The 23,482-nt window shown below is 36.1% G+C and overlaps 1 protein-coding gene across 2 annotated transcripts in view; it reads left to right on the forward strand.

Annotated features, from left to right (window-relative positions):
- Nucleotides 1-1,483: 1,483 nt before the first annotated feature.
- EMCN (endomucin) overlaps nucleotides 1,484-23,482 on the forward strand; it is a 103,403-nt gene continuing 81,404 nt past the window's right edge. For both annotated transcript variants that reach the window (XM_016223644.2, XM_016223643.2), the window contains exon 1: nucleotides 1,484-1,637. In XM_016223644.2, the coding sequence (XP_016079130.1) occupies nucleotides 1,571-1,637 (67 nt within the window). In that variant the 5' untranslated portion in view covers nucleotides 1,484-1,570. The remainder of the gene's footprint in view (nucleotides 1,638-23,482) is intronic.

A 23,482-nucleotide genomic window follows, 5' to 3' on the forward strand; every position in this document is an offset into this window, starting at 1 on the left:
CTTAGGAGTCAGGGCTGAGAAATCAAAATGCTATTGAATCCTTATAGCAATGATTGTGAGCAACATCAGTGGTGACCCTGTGTGCTGAAAGCTCCAGGGATAAAGCAGAGCAAAGTGCAGGAAGTGAGGCAATGTGAGTACTTGATGGTGAGCTCATGGCCACACCCCATCTTATTTCTGGAATGTGCATGTGACATTTATTCACTTACATTGCTGTCTCTATACTCTCCAGGATATGCCAGATAAAGAAACAACTCCAAAAGTAGTCGGTTTTAGAAAATAAATTAGAAAAGTTAGTAAAATTAAGTCTTGTTTATACACAAAATCGAACTTGTGAGGTTTGACATAACTTTGGATGAAACAAGCTAGTGTTCTGGGGAGTTCTGATTAGTTAAATTGCTCTAACCCCTCTTTAAAGGAATCCTTCCCAGCCCTATGCAGCAGTGAAATGTGTGTAGTCCTTATAAACAGATTAAAGTAGAATTTTGGAATAGTTTTTTGTGTGTGTGTAGCAGATGAATTTATACTGATGCACTGACCCTCTTTTGTCCAGGAAGCTTATGCCTAAAGGTATAGAAAAGGGCAATCATCTGAGATGAGATGTGCAGCCTGTGGCTGAGGAAGAGTGTAGAGTTACTTGGCACACACGGGGGTTGCAGCCAGGGTTGTGGCTGTGTACTCACCATGTTTTAATCAATTACTACTAATATTAAAGAGATCCCCGATCTACAGAATATCTAGCCTGCTCTTCTGATTTGAAGAATCCATCCCTCCCAACTTCACCAGTTTGTTGCTGGAGCATCCCACCTCAGTGCCATTCCAATTGCACCCTCAGGGTATTGTAATTTTTTCTTCTTCTTCATCATTTTCCACCAATAAAACCCAAGAATGATCAGTGAACATTTACATGTCTTTGCTGAGTTCTATTAGGGATATCCTGAGACACTTCCCTGTACATCCCTTCAGAAGTCTCTTTGCTTACTTTACGGGTAGGGTATGCTCTACTTATTAAGATTTTGGACTTATCTTCAGAAGGCGGTCCTTGCTAATCTGGCTTTCAATTTGGAAAGAAAAGAAAAGTTGATTCCTTGTGGACTTTACTCTAAAACTTAACCCTCAGGCAGTTAAAGCTTCTTTATCCAAACTGAGTCACTCTTTAGTGAGGTCCCTTTATAACCACTCCAAAACGCACTTTCAAAACAAAAGTTAGAAAGCTGCATGATCCATTCTCAAGAAAGATCTGTTTCTGTTCAAAACCCGCCCTGACCTTTTTGTTGAAGAACAAAATAATGTAGTAACAAAAACACAAGTGGCTGCCAAAGGAAGAGAGAAAAAAAAAAAAAGTTCCTGTAAGGGACTGAAACAATAAATCTCCTCTGCTGAACTCCCAAAGGGAGTGTGTGTATTTCCTCCCTTCTTTATCAGAGCCCCCGAAATAAGTAGGCATGGGCAGTGGCTGCTCACATTCAGCACACCTTTTCCATTTGCTAATAAGGTCCTGCCAGGCTGCAAGGGAGCTATCCCTGCCTGACTCTGGAGTGAGGAGCCACTGCGACAATCCCCGGGCACCATGAAACTGCTTCAAGTGACCGTCCTTTGTCTTCTGTCCAGTCTTTGTAGCAGTGACGACAACATAGGTACCATTTTCTCTTATTCCTCTGATAATGTGGATCAGATTTCACTAGTAGGGGCTGTTAGCCTCAGTTTACCATCAGGGAGCTTCCCCTGAAGCTTAGATGCAGCGATTCATCTGCTGAGTGGAGTGTGTGGGTGTTGACTGTGAGTGCATAGAGAGGGCTCTACAGAGAGGAGGTTTGTTTTCACCGAAGGGAAATGTTTGCTGGCGCAGCAGCCTTGCAGTGTCGTTGACAACATCATAAAGGTACTGGGAATATACAGTGACCTTTTCAGAGCATAAAAATCTGGGGTAAATGCTGGTTTAAAATGTCCTCTTTTCAGATATAAGTCTAGAAATAACAAGATTGTCGTGTGTGGGCGAAAGGCTGTAATTGGAAATATCACATTGCAGATGCTGGCCTGTGTTTGTCCCAACTATATTTTGGCTTTGATAAACTGAGAGGTTGAGTAAGCTGCTTAGGGGAGTGAATCCTAATACCCTGAGAAGGTGGGGTGGGTAAAGACGGGATTCATTTGATTAAAGTTTATAGATGTTTGCTCCAGAAATATGCACATATCTACACACGACATTTTGCATAACATTTCGGGTATTACAGACATAAAACCCTGCCCATTGGCTGCAGGTTCTGAAACTCGGATAAAGGCTATATGTGTACCTACATAAGCCCTGACTATATTAGTGACCAGTTGCAAGAAATGATTGTAATTGACTTTTAACTCTTCCAGAGAGATCCACAGTGAGCAGTTAAATTTAATCAATATTTATTAGGCTCCTACCATATTCTCAGCAGTGCAAGGAATGAAAAATGAGCAGGACGTTGTTCTTGCCCTCAGTGGTAAATGTGTTATTGGGAGAAATAAGCATGTAAGTCTAGTACAAAACAGCCTTAATAAATGAGAAAACCGAAGTACAAACTGTCATAAAAGAGCACAGTTGGGAAAGATTGACTCTGAGTTTGAGGAGCCCTGGAAAAAAACCCAAAAAACTCCATTCTAATTTCATTTTGCTAGTGCTGTTTTCAAAAGTTTGCTTCCTATAGAATTCTAATTTCCAGTGATAATGTACGAAAAACTAAGCATACTCCTTGAAAAACATTTATCATTAATTTCTCAAATATATCTGTAAATTTAGAACAAATCCCCATATATTTCAAAATTACATATGATGGCTTACCAGGCATCTTGAAGATTTCAGGGTTAAGTTTCTGTAGCTGTCAAGGCCATCCAATTGACTTGGAAGAGCCGAAGAATCTGATTTCTTAAAATAAAGAATTTTTATGAGGTGTCACAGAAATCAATGCACCAGTTTAGAAGTAACTCTTCAGTATGCATGGGAGAGATTTACAGAAGCCTTGAAGGCATGAAAAACACTGCTCACAAACAGGTGTCCGGTCAGTATAAATTCTGAAAGACTGGGCTAGGCTGCTCTGCGAGCATCAGGACACTACTTTCCTGGCATCGTTAAACTCTGAATGCATTACGTGTCTTTCTGAAAGCAAAGTGGAATAGGATCAATAGGAACAGCCTGCAAAATGTGGCCGTTAAGAAGGTGGAAAGATTAAGGATGACCCAGAGATGATCTGGCAGATTTTTCTATATGGTCATTTTTTGGAAAATACCTGTCTCCTTTAGCTCACTGGTAATGAGCCTAACCTCTCTTTTAAGGGTGTCTTCTTTCTAATGAACTATTAACCCAAGTAAGATAATTTCCCATTGGAGCAGAGACAGCAGTTAAATAATGACTACCTTCTTCAACCTCGCCAACAAGCCTGTCTGTTAATTTCAGGCAAGTGTCTGTATAAACCACTCCGTTTATCTTAGAAATTTCTAGCCTGGGAGCATAATTTGACCGACTGAGTGGTGCCTAGGAGTTGGAGAGATTTTCCCATATAGTTGTATGATTTTGTTGCGCCTGGTTCTACCTGTTTTATGTTTTCCTTGCCAGATACTGTGCAGGAAATGAAGCATTTCCTAAGCTGATTTAGTAAGTTTTTTTCCCCCAACCCCCTTTACCGGAAACACATTGATTTCAAAGCTTTATATGTTCCCCAAACTTAGAGTGCTTAACATATTTCGGTACTTCATCTGTCTTAAATTCACAAGTTGTCAAGAAGATCCATGCTTTTTTGCATAGTAATTTATTCTTAAATAATGATCTTTTAGAGAAATTGATGGCTTTCTTTTTCTTTCTGACTTTTTTTGTTAGCCTGAGGTTTAAATAAATACAATATAGTTTTTTGTACTCTTTCTGAAAATCAAGGGAATCTTTCTACATGGCAGTGAGTGACTTTCTATTACTTGGTTGGTGGTATAATATTTTACAATTTCCAATTTGCAAAGCTTTCTATTGAGATATGTATGGGAGTTTCCTGAAAAGGAACTGTCATTCTTTGCAGAGGTTTTCAAAATTGTATTTCAAGCTGAACAGACCCCTACAGTGGCTTTTAAGCCCCTTTGGCTTTTAAGTCTAGATCCATGAGCTTTTGACTGCTGGGACTGAGAGAATTTAAATGAAGAGGGATTCCAACAAAAAGGAGTCCCTGGAAGAAACTTCCTCTTCAAGTGCCATTAGCTTTTTGAACTTTACATTAATTTAGGAAAGATTATAATGTTTTAGGCATTTGCAAGCAGGAACAAACATCAATTTATTGGTATCTGAAGAATTTAATTGCTTGGAGAAATTCATTCGCTAATGATTGAACATTCAATTTCCTGGGGAAAAAATGGATTGTACACATTTTTAGACACACTATGCTAAATGCTGAAGGTTTAAAGAGATCAATCGGACTCAGCCCTTGCCTTAAAAGTGGTGAAAAAAGGAGGAGGAGCCAACTAATTACAAGTTTGATTATACTGTAGGCCTTCAATGGTAAATCAAAAATGAAATGGAGAATTCACAACTAGCTTAGTTTTGTGTGTAGGGACATCAGAAACGTCTTCATATAAAAGTGGAAATTATGATGAACTCTGAAGCTTGAAAATGAGGAGGTTCCTGATGAATGTAAATTCCTGAGTAGGAACATTAAACATGTGTATAAGCTATCCTAGAAATGTAAGGCAATCACTGGTTGAACAGATAAGGTTGGAATTACAGCCTCAGGATATGTTGAATACCAGGATGAGAAATATTGACTCATTTAGTAAATTAGTTTAGAGCCTCTAAATGTGTTTGAGCATGGAAATTACATGATTGGGTTATAAACTTGGACGATTAATCTGTGAGCAGGATAGAGGTAGACTATTACACAGTCGGGAAAGGTAAAAGTTCAAGAAAATAGTTCAAATGTTATTGAAAGTCTAAGGGTCTGTCAGTAAACGAAAAGAAGGGTATGAGGGAAAGTTTTAAGGAAGTAGAAAGTCTGTGATTTGACCTGCTATTGACTGGCAATAGGGAGAAAGTGACTGAGATATACAGAGAGGGTTACTTTAGTAGTAGAAGTAGGGAAATCGCTTGGGAGTAGAGATAGGGAACAATAGATGGTTTAGGGAGAAAAATGATATATTTGATTTGAGACATGGCGAATTTGAAATCCCAGTAACATATCCAAATAGAGATAGCCAATGGTAAATTGAAATTGTCTGGTGGGTAGTTGGAACTCTTCTGGAGCTGGAGGTGATAGTGAGGGAGTGAGTTTTTTTACTCTTGAATCCCAAGAATTCTTCATCATGCCTATTGTAAGATTAATAACATAGAGAAACAATTTATTTCTCTTCTGGATGCTCATATACTGTCTTATGGCACTTATTTTCCAAATCTGTCATAGTTATTTTTGTGTATATCTCATCTCCTTTACCAGACTATAAGTGCTTTGATAATAAGGCCCGTATTTATTATTGTTTGTCTAGTAACAGTTCTAAACACATAAGGACATAATTTGCTAAATGAATACATAAATGAATGATATAGTTGTCTTCTTATTTTTTATTTTTTTCTTTCTTTCTATTACGATCACATCAGATTGCTTCCTTGTCCTTGTGAAAAGGTTATGGACAGGTATGAATCACAGAACAGAACATAGACACAGTAGATTATTTTGACTCTTGGCTATGAAAGTAGGTATCATCAAAAGTAATCCAATTCCCAAGCTCCAGCAGGAGAAGAGATGATAGGGATAGATGGACAATGTAGTGCCAGGTAGTAATAATTTATAAAAAATCTGGAAGAAGAAAGTGCTATGTCTATAATCATTGGGAGGATGAATATCTAAACAGAATTGACTACTTTTTTTTTTCCTTTTGGGACATCAAATACTTTATATAATATTTTCTTGTAGTTAGAAATATTCAAGGAGAAATCTTATTATAAACCAACTTCCCAAAATACAAAATGGCTTTCTAAACAAGCAAAATTCAAAAAAGAGAAGTTGCAAGGAAGTTAAATACTACACATTGCTAATTCATGTATTAAGTAACGTGAATTGCTTTAGCGATCATTTTACTTATCACTTCCATCTAGCTTAATTACTCTCAGCAGATCTTACCTAAAATGGGGGATCTATTATAAGAGTGAGCCAATATGGAAACAAACTCAAGGGGAAAAGTATTCAGTCCCCGATCCATTTGTTTAGCATTCTTTCTTCACTACTTATTTTTTAATGGCTTCTACCTAAAAGTAGACATGATCATTCTAGAATTTTCTGGCAATTTTATCCTGCTGATTGTAATTATTCAGATGATGAGAAAAAACAATGAATAGTTGAGTCTCAGAAAAGTTTTTAATTTAGTGGGTAATTACCCATTTTTTCATTGACAAAGTTACATTTCAAGCCTGAGGTAAATATTTTAACTTGTAAAGAACTATCTAATCCAAATAATTTATATTCTTTTTTCTCTGTCATCATTTCCAACTTCCTCTTCATCTTTGAGAACAAATTGCAATGCACATTGCTAAACAGTGATTGTCAAAGCAGGAATTTACTCTAAGGGACATTCAATTCCTGTGTAGTAAGTGCCTCTTTCCTGTTACTGAATTCCTGTGAGTCATTATAGCACTATCAGGTTAGGATCATAGTGCCTGTTGGGTGTTAGAAAAGCTCTTTTAGTTAGCAAACAAGATCCTTTTGTACTGTTACTCTCAAAATGAGCATCAGCATGGAGATCATTAGTTGCGTTAATTACATCTAGAAAGGCCACTATATGGTAGCTAAATTTCAGGCAATCTAAAATTTCTATTTCTAAACTTGAATAGAAATTTTAGGTCTTGTAGAATAATTTATTCATAGAGATAATCATAACTAGTCTCTAAATAGAAGCAACTACAATATTAAGTATTAGACACCTGTAGTGTTTTTCCCTATATTCTCTCTGGCCATGTTTAGTCCAGCCATTGTTATGGCAACCCAGAATTTATTATTTTTCCTAAAGGAAACATTTTTGTTTGGATGATAATGTATATCTAGGAATAGATTAGTTATAGTTTCTCTGACACTCTGATTAATATTCATTACCTTTCTTCCTCTTCTCTTAAAAACACACACACGTAAAAAGCTTTAATCAAACTTTTTGTTGCATAAATTAAATAATATTCTACTCAGGTTTTATTCATTTGGCAAATTCTGATCAAAAAGGCAATCATTTGTCTGTAAGTCAATTATAAATTATATTGTGAGGTTAGTAGTAAAAAATGTCAGTGTCATTGGTTTCATTCTTGTCATTCTGCTCATCTAAAATGTAAACCACTTTTTAATCTGTTTAATCAGTCATATAATGAGCTAATCCTAAATTAGTTGTATCAAAAAACAGAGACTGGTACAAGTTAACCCAAATAAGTATCATCATAACATCTACTGACATCTACCACTTATTGTGCCTGGCACTTTAAACACATTACTTCCATCACAACACTTCAAGTTCAGTTTTATTATTCCTATTTACTGATTAGGAAACAGAGGTTTGGAAATAATATAAAGTTATATAAGGGTGATATGGCTTACAATGAAACCAAAGGACATTGTTCTTCAAAATCTTCCCCTATAGTTTGATACCTTCCAATGTTGTGAAACTGCAGTAGTTGAATTTTTCTGATAGAAAATAACAGGGATAGAGATTTGCCCTATAAGGTAATTCAGAAGGTATTGCTGACTCTCATAGTATCTTTGGCACATCTACACCAACAACTAAACTCCATGTTGCTTGTGGGAGTGGGCTTCTTGTGATATCCTGAGAAAAGGAATTTTCTGAGATTTGCACTCGAGGATGAAATATTGTAAAAAGCTTTATTTCTGTGAGATTAAACCCCTGAGTCTCCAAGGTCCCATTTCCCTTTGCCGCAGCATAGAAGTATAGCTGTGGCTTCAGCAGAGCTAGAATCAAAACCAGGGTCCAGAAATTTTGTTTCATATTGGAGCAGTGTCCAGTCCAGCATAAGACTAGCTTGGTCTGTGTTCCCAGTTGCAGTCCATCAGTCTATTGCATGTGGTGTATGCAGGGCCACGTGGCTATGGAGGAAACACAGGTGATGCAAGAGAGCCAAGAGCAAGCCTGGAGCCAAGAGCCAAGAGGGTCAACTCCTTTGTTTGGGGGATTATGTAACCCCAAACTTCCTTGGACTTGCAGTGCCCCTGCCCATTCTGGTCAGTGATCTCTGTTCCCAGGTTTGACTGACAGTCACCTTACCTAGTTACCCCAACTTCACTACACATGCGCCTCTCTCTCCTTTGTTGGACCCCTTTCTCCAGTGATCTGCAGGGAGTGGGCTGGTGGTTTTCCTGGGGAGTGTGAAATTGCATTGTCCTGGTGAAGCTGCCCGGATAGTAATGCCCATAATGTCTGGCCTTCCTTTTGCTCCTTTCGTGTTATTAATAACTAGCTAATTACAATGGTATCACTAAAACCACAGAACTATGAATGAATTTTTACTTAGATATAACAACCCTCAATATTATGAATTCATCAACAAAACGAAAAGGGAGCCCACTGTATGGGAGAACATATTTGCCAATGACACATTGGATAAAGGGTTAATATCCAAAATATATAAGGAACATATACAACTTAACAAAAGGAAGACAAACAATCCAATTAAAAAATGGGCAATGGACCTAAATAGGCATTTCTTTAAAGAGGACATACAAATGGCTAACAGACATGAAAAAATGCTGAATATCACTAATCATCAGAGAGATGCAAATTAGAACCACAATGAGGTAACACTTCACACCTCTCAGAATGGCTACCATCAACAAGTCAATGAGCTACAAGTGCTGGCGAGGGTGTGGAGAAAAGGGCACCCTAGTACAGTGCTGGTGGGAATGCAGACTAGTGCAGCCACTATGGAAATCAGTATGGAGTTTCCTCAAAAGATTAAAAATTGACCTGCCATTTGACCCAGTGATGCCACTTCTAGGAATATATCCCAAGAAACCCCAAACACCAATCGTGAAAAACTTATTCACCCCTATGTTCATAACAGTGCAATTCACAATAGCTAAGATTTGGAAACAGCCCAAGTGCCCATCAGTAGATGAGTGGATAAAAAAAGCTGTGGCACATTTACACCATGGAATACTATGTGGTTGTGAAGAGGAAGGACCTTTTGGCCTTTGACACAGCATGGAGGAAACTAGAGAGAATTATGGTAAGTGAAATGAGCCAGTCAGAGAAGGACAAGTACCAAATGATCTCACTTATATGTGGAATATAATAAACAAAATAAACTGATGAACAAAGTGGATCCAGAGACACAGAAGCTTGGAACAAACTGAGGGATCTCAGAGGGAAGGCTGGGAGGGGAGTGAAGTGGGGAGAGATTAATCAGGGAACTTGTATGTTTATGAACATGGCCCATGGACAGGGACATTGGTGTGGGGAGGCTCTGGGGGTGGGATGGATGTGGGGTGGAGGGGATCAGTGGAGTTAAAAGGGGGACATCTGTAATGGTCTCAACAATAAAGATAAAGAAACATTAAAAAATATATATTCTGAATTCAATGAATTCTTAGGGGCTCTGTTGAAAGGAATTGTAGAAATTTGCCTACCTACTCATTGTTATGTTGTTTGAAAAAAATGTGCTTAGGATTCTAATATTAATGTCAGTGCAGTTAATGTGGGACTTGGAGAAAAAGAAAAAAAAGCAAAGAGGAAATACTTATTAGTGAATTAATCACTTGGTGTCACATTTATAATTTTTCTGGAACCAAACTGTCTGTATTCAAATTCCAACTCTGTTACTTACTATTTGTATGTACTTAGGCAAGTAAGTTATATACATTTTAGCTTTCTTAGCTATAAAATGGGGTGAGCACAGTCCCTAACTCACAGGGATATTGAGAGGATCACTAGAGGTAATGTACATAAAACGCCTAGAATAGTGTTTGGCATGTGGTAACTTAATAAGTTTTGCTGAGTTTTAGAATGTAGAGTCCTACAGTTTATTATATCCCATTCCTTAGGTAACTTAATTTATTTCCAAGTTGATTCCAATCCAGAAACAGCAAATATTTAAATAATTATAATGTTAATTCCCACAAAGTGAAAAAGTAGCATATGAAAATTTTTCTCAATAGAATTGATACAGGATACTAGAAAGATGAGTGCCAAGATACATTCTTAATCACAATATATAGAGGAACAATTTAAAATACACAGACTGGTGTATTCTCCAGAATGTCTTTCAGATTTATAAGTTCTTAACTCACTGTGTAAACTAATTATTCAAATTAATAAGCAAAATTATGTTTGTATTTAATGAGAATTGTTTTTAGTCTGAAAATCATCGAGCTTCAATAATGCCTTTTCAAATAGGTATTATTACCTATTTTAAACTATTAAGCATTGCTTAATCTGACAGGTAGAATATGTTAGTGAAAAAAACCTAGGTCTTAATGTGAGAACCAGCTTTGAATCTAGCTTATTAATATGCTGAAATTAGTCAAGACACTAAACATTTCTTAGCCCCATTTTTTTTTCTAATGAGAAAAAATATTTGTTGAAACAGGGTTGGTGTTACATGAAAATAAGAGTGCCTATTTTAGATGCTGTGTAAGTTACAAATTACTATCAGTTGTTAATATGCAAGCTAACATTTAACTTATAGAATCAATGGATAAATAAGAAGGCATTTTATAAATGTGAGAATTTTTCCTTATTGGCTGGGCCTTTAACTGCCAATCCACCATTGTTCTTTTACCACAATACCTTTACATGTTTTTTATGGCTGATACACATTTAAATTGTCGTGTGTTGAAATAATGCTTGAATTATAAAAATCACACACACAAAACACAGAAAAATATTTGTGTAACATATTGAAATTATTTTTAACTGAAGGGAAAAGAAATGAATTTTGGGTATGAACTGTGAAATTGTCCTCCTAGGGTATTTGGCAAGTGTAAGGGCAAAGACACCCGAAGTCTTGGACATTCTCTTTAGGGTACAAAGGCCACAGTCTTGAATAGGTCAGCTCAAGGCCATTGTGACATCTCCTCTGTCCTGTTACAATGAGACATCCCTCAATTATCTGTCTCCCTGCAAATCCAGTTTTAAAAAGTGAGACTTGCTGTTTTAAATGCAAAAGAATGAACTAATTTAAAGATTTCTTCACAGTCATTGCATTATTAGGATTAGGACAATTCAGTTACGTGAATCAATAAACTTTTTGTTAGTTTTTTCCTCCTTTCTTTTTCATTTCTGTCAGCCTCATTTATTGGGTACAAGTTTTATATCAACTAAGTTTAAAACTCTATAGATTTGAAAGTAGAAGAAAGAAAAATGATAATGCTGCCAACCATTTAAAAACCTATTATTATGGTCTATTACAGCCTAACTAAATATAAATCTCTTGGGATCAAGGACCATATCTAACTGATCTTCACCCCAACATATCTTCAGACACTTAGATGATGCTAACTAACTAGCTCTTGCTTTAATTTGGAGAACTTTGTTTCTCCGAAAGTGGGCAGGGTTGAAAATACCCAAGGCAGTTTGGATTTGTTTTCAGTAACTTGAGGGCAATATTTATTTTTATCCTTGGCCTGTGTAGGGGAGAAGTTGTGAGTGTCGTTTTGAGATACTCTCTTGGTCAACTGGACTTATTTGATTTGCTTTATGAAGTTGACTTGCCATCTTATTATTGTATAAATAATAGAAAATGCTTGTCTTTGGTTTATATTGACTGTGCAAATCACACAAGAATGGCCTGATTATCTGAATGCAAGTATTGAATCATTCCTGCGTCTTGCTCACACGCACACAAAAATGGTATCCTATAATTCTATACATCATTCATCAGGTAACCTGAACCATTTAGAGCAGACTAATTCTCATCCCCACTACAATAAAATGTAAACTTATGGAAATTCAGTCATAAAGACACATTGATTATAGATTTTACTTTTCCACTTCTGAAGTCTTGGTCCAGTATTTTGAGAAGTGAACTTTATTCTAATGATGTCCAGAAGCAAAGGCATCAGAAAATTCTGTTATTCCCAGGTTTTTAAAATTTCATTGATCAGTAAATGATCAAAATGTCCTTCCAACAGGTGACATGGTATTAACAGCTTTTTACTTTGTTAAATAAAGACACAAAACCTCTACAAATATATAATATTTACCAGTACACACATAAAATAAAGGCTACTTTAGCTCCCTTTCTCTCTGTCTCTCTGTCTCTCTCTGTCTCTGGCAATACAACAAAGTTCTTATATTTTATTCTCACTGAGCTCTGATTGGTATCATAAGTCAGCACTGTGAGATGGTGGAGAGTGTACTGTCCTTTGAGCCAAGAGCCCTTGGTTTAGTTACCAGGGGTCACAAGTTTGCTGTGTGACTAAGCCAAGCAATTTTTTTAAACTGCTCAAGACTTTAATTTCCCCATCTACAAAATGATCATAGCTTAACTAAATGATATTAAAGACTTCTTCCAGATCTTACAGTAAGACCTTACAGTAATGCAGCCACAATTTCTGTACATTTTGCTTCAAGTTACCTGGCTTCAGTTTCATCCTGTTATTCTTAGATACATTCACAGGAGCAAGGTTTCAGTTGTATTCCCTAATGCTTACTTCCCTGGGGAATTTTCAGATAGGTCTGTTGGGAAGTATTGCTTTGCATGTGAAAGGCTGATTCTCTGCTTTGAGAGACATTTCTCACAGTACGCACCAACAGATGGCATTTAAAAATTTTTTTTCCGCCCAGCTGGGCGTGGCTCAGCGATTGAGCATCGACCTAGGATCTAGGCGATCGGGGTTCGATTTCCGGTCAGGGCACATGCCCGGGTTGTGGGCTCGATCCCCAGTAGGGGGCGGGAAGGAGGCAGCTGGTCAATGACTCTCTCATCATTGATGTTTCTCTCTCTCTCCCTCTCCTTTCCTCTCTCTGAAATCAATAAAGATATGTGGGTTTTTTTTAAATTTTTTTCCATGTGGTATTATTTGTATATAAATTGGAGAGATTTGATGGTGGGAGGAGAGAGAGAAATTCATTTATTGATGTCCAGAAGAAGATTGAAAGTAAGAACAAGGTTAAAAGAAATTGAGGAAGTGATAGAGACGGAGAGAGAGAGAACCCATGTGATAGGGTTGCATGGGAAAGATAAAGAATGAAAAAGGGAGAGAAAACAATAGAGAGATGAGGGGCATACTAAATGCTCTAAAGATTTGGGAGAAGTATTCCCCATAACCCACTAGCCACTTTTACAGGCCCAGTACCCCATAGAGGTCTTTCCTCTTATTAAATCTCTTGCCATTCCTTCAAATGTCCATCCATTTCATTTGTAGAATATTGTACATTTTCAAAGTACTTTCAATGATCAGTTATCTCATTGAATCCTTGCCATTGGCCATGGGATTGGGCAAACTGGTGTCTGTGCTCATTATCAGAGGAGAAAAGTCCAAGGACACACACTATGATACAAAACAATAGCTCTTAACATTTATTACTCATAAAAATCACCTAAAGTATGTGTTAAAATATATTTGTCCAGTGCTCAGCCCCAGAGATCCCTAGGACCCCTTTAAAACCAAACCAAACCAAACCAAACCAAACCAAACCAAACCAAACCAAACCAAACCGTTTCCAGCAATTACTACAGATAATTTTTGCACATTCGTACATCAACACACTCTCTGAGAGATCCTGGACTGGACTCAAGTTTCCTGACTAGGCATCTGAGCCCTTTTGACTGGCCCATGTCCACAAGATAACCAGAACTGTTGACTTTTCAAGGAAAGTGCTGGGGTCTAGTGCTTCCAGGGAAAATTTTCATATTAATTCAGTGAAATATATATTTTTTTTCTTTTTGATTGTACTAGTTTAGGATAATAGGAAGCTAGATTTGGCCAAGACAAGTATTAGTTGAAGGACTCCAATCTCCCCTGGCACGCAGGCTTAAATTTCAGCTTTTATGACCATCACTCCCTACTCATTATAATATCTCATTGATTGCTTTCAATTCTATTATTAATCTCCCTCCTGTTTAACACCGAAAGAGTCTGGGTCTCTGCCCTACAGACTTCTCAAGAAAATTAGCCACCTTGAATAACAGTGTTTGATTAGGGAGACAGCCACGGTGCCACGGTATTTCCATCGAAGTTTCAAGTGGGGTCAAGATGTGTCTGATACTCCAAACACAATTTATTCTGGTTCCCAGAGAACTCTTAAGAGGCAGGAGAGTTTGAGAGGATAGGGAGAATTAAATGACTACCATTAATAAATACTATAAGAGCATGAAAGAAAAAGAAAAAGCTGTGACATTATGAATTTGAGCTAGATATGCAGGAAACCTTCTAGTATTGAAAATGGCAATATTTGTCAACTGGTTCATTACTTTGTCATTATTTAATAAGCTGGGATAAGTCACAAGAGTTTAACAGCCTTTCTTGTAAGGTTCACAAACTAACCTCTAACTAGTAACCTGCAGGTGTGTATTGTTCGGCTTCACTGTTTTAAGACTACAAGAGAATAGTAGCTACAAATAAGAACATTTCACAAAACAAAAACAGTAACAGAAAAGAAAAAAGCAGAGAAAATCATATTTTCAGCTCTTCTGGAAACTCTGGGCTTTATATTTCCTCATAGCAGCATTCAGTTAAACCTGAGCAATAAGTGTCCCTTTAAATTGTGAGATCCTCTCTTTCCTACAAACATATGTACACTTGTACCCTACCTGACTCTCTCACTTACTTCTCTGCCCAGTCCTTGTGCACACTGAGTTAATCCCTTTTCCTATTTCATAGAATCTGTAGAATTTCATCAAAGCATTAGGTGTGAAATTTGCAAAGCTATCACCACATTTGTTGTGGTTCAATGGATTTTGAAAAGGCAGGGTTCTGGGGAAATTTCCTTCAACTAACTAGGCTTGCCAGCTAAATCTCAGAATTTTAAAGACGTGTTCCAGTCATCATTTTTTTTCTTTTTCATTTCACACGAAGAAGAATGCTTTTATTAAAATATTTCGATAAGTAATTAACAGCACTGATTACTACTCTTGTTTCATAGTCTTAAGAAAGCATAACACTTAGAAAATGATTTAAAGAAAGTATAAACTACACATTATAAAATGTAATTAAAATTCTACTTCATTTTTGTTTCCCACAATCTCTTTATTTGATGGACATTAACTTCCTGCCCTTGATGAAAATATTGGAGGCCTGTGGCTTTTTTTCTTGCTCATTCTTAATAAATGCATAGTTCTGTTGACAACTAAAAATGCAGTGTACTAACTCAAAATTTGAATGTACAATCCAAAATAATAATTGAAAATTATCTCCTCTAGTTCATGCCAGTGTGGAATAAAATTCTACAAAGTGACTTTTTAAAATAGGGTCTCTATTTTTCTTCTTCTCTGTTCTCCTCCAGCCCCTTTCTGATCATTCTATGTTGGGAGCAGGGTGAGGGACTAGTAAGAAAATTGAATGAAATGTGTTACTTGACCTGGCACCATAAGTTGTGCCTAGAGCATGGCAGATGGTTAAAGCCAGCTTCCAAATGGTGCATGTTCATGAGTTGTTTGAAGGCGTGCTTTTGGGCCTCTCTTCCCTGTATCTCCTTGGTTCATGAAAATGGATCCTCATTCTGGGAGTTCACTCTTACTCTTTCCAAAGCAGTAGTAGTTTTGTGCTTGTGTCCAACTCTACACAGCCCTAAGGAACAGAACTCAAAGCTCTACGCCCACTCTCTCCTTCTCTCTCTCCATTTGATCCACAGGGAAAGGTCATCTCTCTTTATATATATATAATCACTGCCAGGGCAAGCTTATTATCAACTTAGTAATAACTCCCTGGTCCCACATCAAAGCAGCTAGACAGCAAACTTTCATTCTCTTGATTTCCAGGTGTGAGTCAGATCCAAGGCCACTATACCTTTCAACTGTAGTAGGGCTCACATAATACAGTAGGCTTGAACTGAGGGGGCTATCAAGTCTTGCTCCTTGGAGGTGGGAAAGTGGGAATGGGACTAAAAGAAGTATTCTGCAAAGACAGCCTCCTCTCAGATAATATCTACATGTCTCACTCCATGCTTTTTTTTTTTTTAATGTTGTAAGTGGGTAAAGGAACTCAAGTGTCTACAGAACAGGTTTTGGATATTTTATTTGAAAATCTGTATATAATTATTTGTCCCACCCTTTTGTAATTTTGCATATCTTAGTACCTGATTAAAACTTTAATGTTCATATGCTGTGCCAGATATCTTGCATGAATCTTTCCTTTGAAACAAAAGCCCAAATGTGTATTTCCTCTGAGCTGAATGCAATTATGCTATAAATCAAAACTATAATTAGAACAATTAAAATCTCTGTATGTTTAAAAATTAAGACAGTCACTTATAAATAACCTATGGATCATAGGAAAAAAACATGATAAAAATATGTTAAATAGAAAGAGAAACAAAATATTTTATAACGATATGTGCATGATAAAACTAAACCAGTGATTATAGGGAACTTTGTAGTCTTAAATGCACATATTACTTAGAAAAATATTTAAATAGCAAACTAAACCCTCAAACAAAGTAGATGGGGGAAAATAACAAAATTAAGGGCAAAAATTAATGAAATAGAAAATAAATATATAATGCAAATGATTTCTGTATTAATAATAAGATAGCTAAAACTCTGACAAAACTGATCAAGAAAAAGAAGAAAAGTAACAAATAAACATTAAAAAGAAGACACATTACCACAGGTGCTGTTAAAAATTTGTTTCATAGGTAGATATGATGAAAAGTTTTATGCAAATAATTTTAAACATTTATATAAAATGAATAAATTTATAGAAAAATATAGCCTATGAAAACTAACTCAAGAAGAAATGCAAATTTTTGTAGACCTTTAACCATTAAAAAATTAAATAAGTAATTAATAATCTTCCCACAAAAGAAGTCTCAGTTCAGTTGATGTCACCAGAAAATTATACTAATCACTTAAATAATAAATAAAATTAGTTTTATATAAAATCTTCCAGAGAATAGAAATAGAGATTTTACTTCCTAACTTATTTTATGAAACTAGCATGTGGGTGAAATCAAAACCTACCCGAAATAGAAGAGGAATAGTATAGGCCAATCTCATTATGAAATAAAAAGGAAAAATCAGTAAAACATAAAAAAAGGTACTTAAGTGTGTCAAAATTGGAATTGTATTACCAATGTGAAGTAGATTTAAACTAGACAAGCAATCAATGTAATTCACTACATTGATAGAATACAGAGAAAAATATATAATCATCTGAGCAGATGCAGAAAAAATACTTTTAATAATTCAATATTCATTCATCATAAACACATGTAGGAAATAAGGCTATTTCTTAATTTGATAAAGTAGCTTCAAAAACTATAACCATCATCATCATGCATAATGAAGGAATGTTAGATTTCCCTTTGAGAATGAGAACAAGACAACTTTGCCCAGCAATGCTGCTTTCATAAAACATGGTACTAACTATGCTAGCTAATGTTGTCAAACAGGAAAAATAAATATCACAATTAGAAAGGAAAAAATAAAACTGTTATTTGATATGATATGATATAATTTTATAAGTAGAAAATCCACAAGGATTTACTGATAAATTGTTAGAACTAAATTGTATTTAGTTAGAATTAATTGTATTTCTATCTATGCAAACAAAACTTTTAAGTAGAAAAATTAACAATATGCCATTACATAAAATAAAAAAATATCAAGTACCTATAAATAATTCTAATAAAAGATAGACATGATTTCTACAAGGAGAAGAATAAACATTATAGGGTGCCATTAAAGACAACCTTAAGCATTAGAAATGTATAGTATATTCATTGATTGGGCAACCCAGTATTTTAGTTTTGTTAATTGCCTCCTAAAAGACCTATAGATTCAGTAGAATTACAAATAAAATCCTAACTGATTTTATTGTGGAATATAAGATTATAAATTATATATGGAAATGCATAAAGTCAAGAAAATCTTAATTCTTAAAGAAGACATGCAAGAAAAGAGAACTTGTTCTACCGGTTATCAAGACCCATATCAAAGGAATCAATGTGGGGGGAAAGGGAGACATCTGTAATACTTTCAACAATAAAGACAAATTTTAAAAAATATAGTAATAAAAATTGTCAAATTGTTGCACCTTAGACATATTAGGTAATAGTTGCATTGATACCATGTGGATCAGTGTATAAAATAGAGAGCTCTGGAATTAACCTATAAATATATGGATCTTTGATATAAAAAGTATGGTACAACAGGGCAGTGAGAAAGCATTGGTTTTTTTAATAAATGCTGCTGACACATCAGACAGCCATTGGGGGAAAATTATATTGGATTCCTATAAGGCAATTCAACTAGTAAATTCCAGATGGATTATTTACTAGGATGTAAACTTTAAAACATTAAGAAGGAAATATAAGAGAATATTCTTGTTACTTTGCTGTAGGAAAGTACACAGAAAACACTCACCATAAAAGAAAAGACATATATTTTATTGTTTTAGAATTACTCTGTCAAAAGACACAGTAGCAAAAGTGAAAAGACAGCCACAAAATGGGAGAAAATATTTATATAGAAAAAAACTACAAATCAGTAATAAAAATAAAAATAACCCAATCCAAAAAAAGGGGAAGACTTAAATAGGTACTTAACTTTTGCATAAGAATAGAATACACATATGTTTATAGCAATAGTTTTATAATACACAAAAATTAATGACAACTCAAATGTCTAGAACTGTAAATTAATAAGCAGATTGTTTTTTAATTTATTCATTAAATGAACTGTGTACAGTGACAGTGAACAGACTACAATTTTAATCAACAAAATAAAAAATCTTAAAATATAGAATTAAACAAAATACAAAAAATACCTACAATATATTTCCATTTGCATCAAGGTATAAATAGCCAAATCTAAGTTTTATTATATTGAAATATGCACATAGAAAATTTACAAAGCAGTGATTTTTGAATGTTTTCATCTCATGGTGCACATAAACGAATTATTTAAATTGTGTGGCACACCAAAAATTATATTTTTATAAAATTATATCATACTTTACCTGATCTGACAAAAAATAGGTAACATTTTGATTCATCCACACCAGACAGCTATTGTGCTGGCTGTCGTCAGTTTTTTATTTGACAGTCTAAGGGAAAAGAGGTCAGTGCCCCTGACTAAATAGTCAGATATTGCATGTTTGAAAAATTCTTGTGGCTCACCGGTTGAAAATCGCTGCTATAAAGAATGGCTAGAAATGATTGCTATAAATCAGATTAGCTATGGGAAACCTCTAGGGCAGTGGGAGAGGGATATAACTCACAGGAGCTCCTGAATGGCTGGTAACATTCACTTACTTAAACTGGGTCATAATTACACCAAATTCTGGACATTATTTAGGCATTATACGTATATTTATTTATTTTTTCAGTTTTCTATTCGTATTACCTTTTATGGTTGGGAAGAGTGAATAAATTCAGATCCCAAGCTTCAGAAACTTAAAAGGGATAGAAAATAAACCTGCCTATATCTGTTGGGGAGCAATGGGAAATCTGAATGCAGACTCAGTGAATAAAACTTTGTTCTTTTAAAATTTGTGAATTTTCTTCTAAAATTTGTGAATTTTCTTCACAAATGTGATTGCCAGTCTCCAACACGGCCTCCAATGATCCTTGCCTCTTGAATAGTCCATTCTCAGGTAGGGCTGAATTGTGTGATTCAGAATATAGTGAAAGTGATGTGGAATTTCCAAGGCTAGGTAGTAAAACACATTATGGCTTCTACCTCAGTCTCTCTGATTGCTATCTCTTGGGGAAGCTAGCCATCCTGTTGTGAGAACAGTCAGGCAGGCTTGAGGAGAGAACAAATGGAAAAAAACTAGGGCCTGCCACCAACAGCCAGCACCAAGTTGCCAGCACTGTGAGTGAGTCACCTTGTAAATGTCTCTTCCAGTCCCATCAAGCCTTGAGTTGATTGCAGCCCTAGCTGTAATTTCTAGAGATTGCTATCACATGAGAGACTCCAAACTGGATTAGCTCAAAGCTACTCTTAATTTACTGCCCCATTAAATACTGTGAGAGATAATAATGATTGGTGTCTTAAGACTCATATTTAGGTACAGTTTGTGCAGCAATAAATAGCTAATACAAGTGCCATCAATTAAAACTTGTAATACATTTAAAGTTTTGACACAAATTAAATTGGTATTCAGATGACCAGAAAGAATACCATGTATCAAGAAAACTTTTCTAAACTCAAGGTAAATTATTTTCTCTCAAGCTATATCCACAGTAAATATTCAGTTAAAATTGGCTGAATTAATTTACTTGATCCATTATTTAGTTGCTCCATAAAAACCAAAACATCTTTAGGATTATATGCCTTGCCTATTAAATTCTTTAAGTTCGGTGTTTTAATTTATCATTGAAGAAGAACTGGTACAGATAGAATTAGAATAATGCTTTATCACCATTTTTGTAATAGTATAATAATCATAGCAATATATTTTATAAGAAATATAATTTTTCTATTCTTCCAACATAGATAATTTTAAAAGTTATACATTGTTATTATGGAAGTTATCATGTTATTTTTTTTTAAAACTTATTTTTATTGTTGAAAGTATTACAGATATACTCCCTTTTTTTCCCCCCATTGATCTCCTCTAGCCCGCATCCACCCCCCCACCAGGCCTTTACCACACTATTATCTATATCCTTGGGTTATGCATATATGCATACAAATTATTTGATTAATCTCTCCCCACCCACTCTCCCACCCCTGCCTTCCCACTGAGCTTCAGCAGTCTGTTCCATGCTTCTATGTCTCTGGATCTACTTTGTTCCTCAGCCTATTTTGTTTATTAGATTCCACATATGATTGAAATCATGTAAAACTGAATCAGGAAGAATCAGAAAATCTGAATAGGCTAACAACAATTGATGAAATCAAAGCAGTAATAAAAAAAACTCCTAGCAAACAAAAGCCCTGGTCCAGGCGGTTTCACAGGGAAGCTTTCTAATTCTTTAAGTTGTAGGGTTAGATTACTAAAAATTTTTCTTCCCTTTTGAGGTAGGCCTGTAGTGCTATGAGCTTCCCTTTTAGGACTGCTTTCGCTGTGTCCCATAGATTTGGCTCTGTTGTCTGTTCATTTTCATTTGTTTCCAGGAAGTTTTTTATTTCTTTCTTGATCTTATTGGTAACCCATTCATTGTTTAATAACATGTATTTAGCTGGGCAGGGCAAGAGGCTCTCCAGCAGGGTGGGGCAATTACTTCCTCCCTCAGGCAAAAGCCAAAAGTTCACCTCCCAAGAAAGATGTCCCCCCACAGTCTGGGGGAATGACTCTCCCCAGACTCTCCCCACATAGCTCCAATTCACTCCACTCCCCCTCTGCCAGAGCCCAAGGTGAGTGGCTACACACAAAATGTTGTGCATTGGCTCTTTAAGAGGGTGCCTGCACTTCCAGCTGCCTCTCCCTGGCAGACAGAAACCCGGCTGCTTTTCACAGCCAGATGTTATGTGGGCACCTTTCTCAGTTCTGGTGCTCTTGGCTGGGAGTCCCAGCCAGGGGTTTATGCCCCAGAGTCCTCAGTGGGAACCCCCACAGCTGAGATATCCCTTGGGACCTTCAGCTGCTGCCTGTGGGAGCCCAGCCAGCCCTCTGGTGTCCGCACTTCCTACCAGTCTACTTGCAGACTCCACTTTTCTTCTTTGGTTATGAGGGTGCTCTCCAGCTAGTCTTCAGTTGGTTTTCAGGATGGTTTTTCTATGTTTTAGTTGTAAATCCAGATTAGTCCTAGGAGAGTGTCAGTGTCGCTTCCACTGGGTCTGCTCCATCTTGGACCTCTCCTAGAATGTTTGAATTACTGTAGCCCAGAACCTCTTCTTGGCCTGTCTTTTGGGATCTTAAAATGCTGACAATACCTTATTAGAGCACTTAAACCTAGTTATAGAAAGCAGTCCATCCTGAAAGGTACCCTAAAAAAAAAAAATAAAAAATAACATGTATTTAGCCTCCATGTGTTTGAATGTTTTTGAGTGCTTTTATACTGTAGTTGATTTTTAATTTTATGCCATTGTAATCTGAGATGCTTGATATGATTTCAACCCTCTTGAACTTGTAGAGTCTTGTTTTGTGTCCTAACACGTGGTCTGTCTTTGAGCATGACCCATGTGCACTTGAGAGGAATGTATATTCTGCAGCTTTGGGGTGAAATGTTCTGTAAATATCAATTAAATTTTTTTGATCTAGTATGCCATTTAAAGTCACTGTTTCTGTGTTGACTTTTTGTCTGGAATATCTATCCAGTGAAGTCAGTGGAGTGTTAAAGTCCACAACTATGACTGTATTGCTGTTGATCTCTCCTTTAAAGTCCTACAGTTATTATTGAGAGGCCCTTATTTATTGCCATTTTAATTACTTATGCCTATGTTTCTCTCTCTACTTCTTCTTCTTATTATAGCAGTCCCTTTAACATTTCCTGCAATGATGGTTTGGTGGTGATAAATTCCTGTAGCCTTTTTTTGTCTGGGAAGCTCTTTATTTCCTCATCTATTTTGAATGATAGTCTTGCTGGATAGAGTAGTCTTGGTTTCAGATCCTTGTTTTCCATTACCTTGAATACTTCATGCCATTCCCTTCTGGCCTGTAGAGTTTCTGATGAAAAGTCAGCTGACAGCCTTATGGGAACTTCTTTGTAGGTAACAGATTGTTTTTCTCTAGCTGCCTTTGAGATTCTTTGTCTTGAATTCTTGGCATTTTAATTATGATGTGTCTGGGCATGGGCTTCTTCGGATTCTTCTTGCTTGGGATTCTCCGTGCTCTCTAACTTGTGTGGCTTTTCCTTCACCAGGTTAAAGAAATTTTCCACCATTATTTCTTCAAACAGGTTCTCTAACCCTTGCTTACTTTCAACATCCTCTGGCACTAGTATGATATGAATATTGTTACATTTCATGTTGTCCCACAGCTCCCTTAGACTGTCCTCCTGCTTTTTAATTGTTTTTTCTTTTTTGATCTCTGATTGAGTGATTTTTTTCTACCCTGTATTCTAATTCACTGATCCAATCCTCAGTTTCCTCTAGTCTGCTGTTTATTCCTTCCAATGTATTCTTTATTTCTGCTATGTCATTATTCACTTCTGACTGATCATTTTTCATAGTTTTCATATATTTTTTCATGCTCTTGAGCATTCTTACAATCAGTAATCTGAACTCCATATCTGATAGATTGCTAATCTCCATTTCATTTAGCTCTTTTTCTGGAGACTTCTCTTGTTCTTTCATTTAGGGGTTGTTTTTTGTCTCTCCATTTTGGCTGCTTGTTTGGGTTTGTTTCTATGTATTAGGTAGGCCTGATAGGACTCTCAGTCTTTTTGGAAGGTCTCTGGTGCAGGCCAATGTCAGATGCTGTTTGTAACTGGCCTTGAGTACCCT

The sequence above is a fragment of the Miniopterus natalensis genome, chromosome 1 (assembly GCF_054644295.1).
Source record: "Miniopterus natalensis isolate mMinNat1 chromosome 1, mMinNat1.hap1, whole genome shotgun sequence".
NCBI lineage: Eukaryota > Metazoa > Chordata > Mammalia > Chiroptera > Miniopteridae > Miniopterus > Miniopterus natalensis.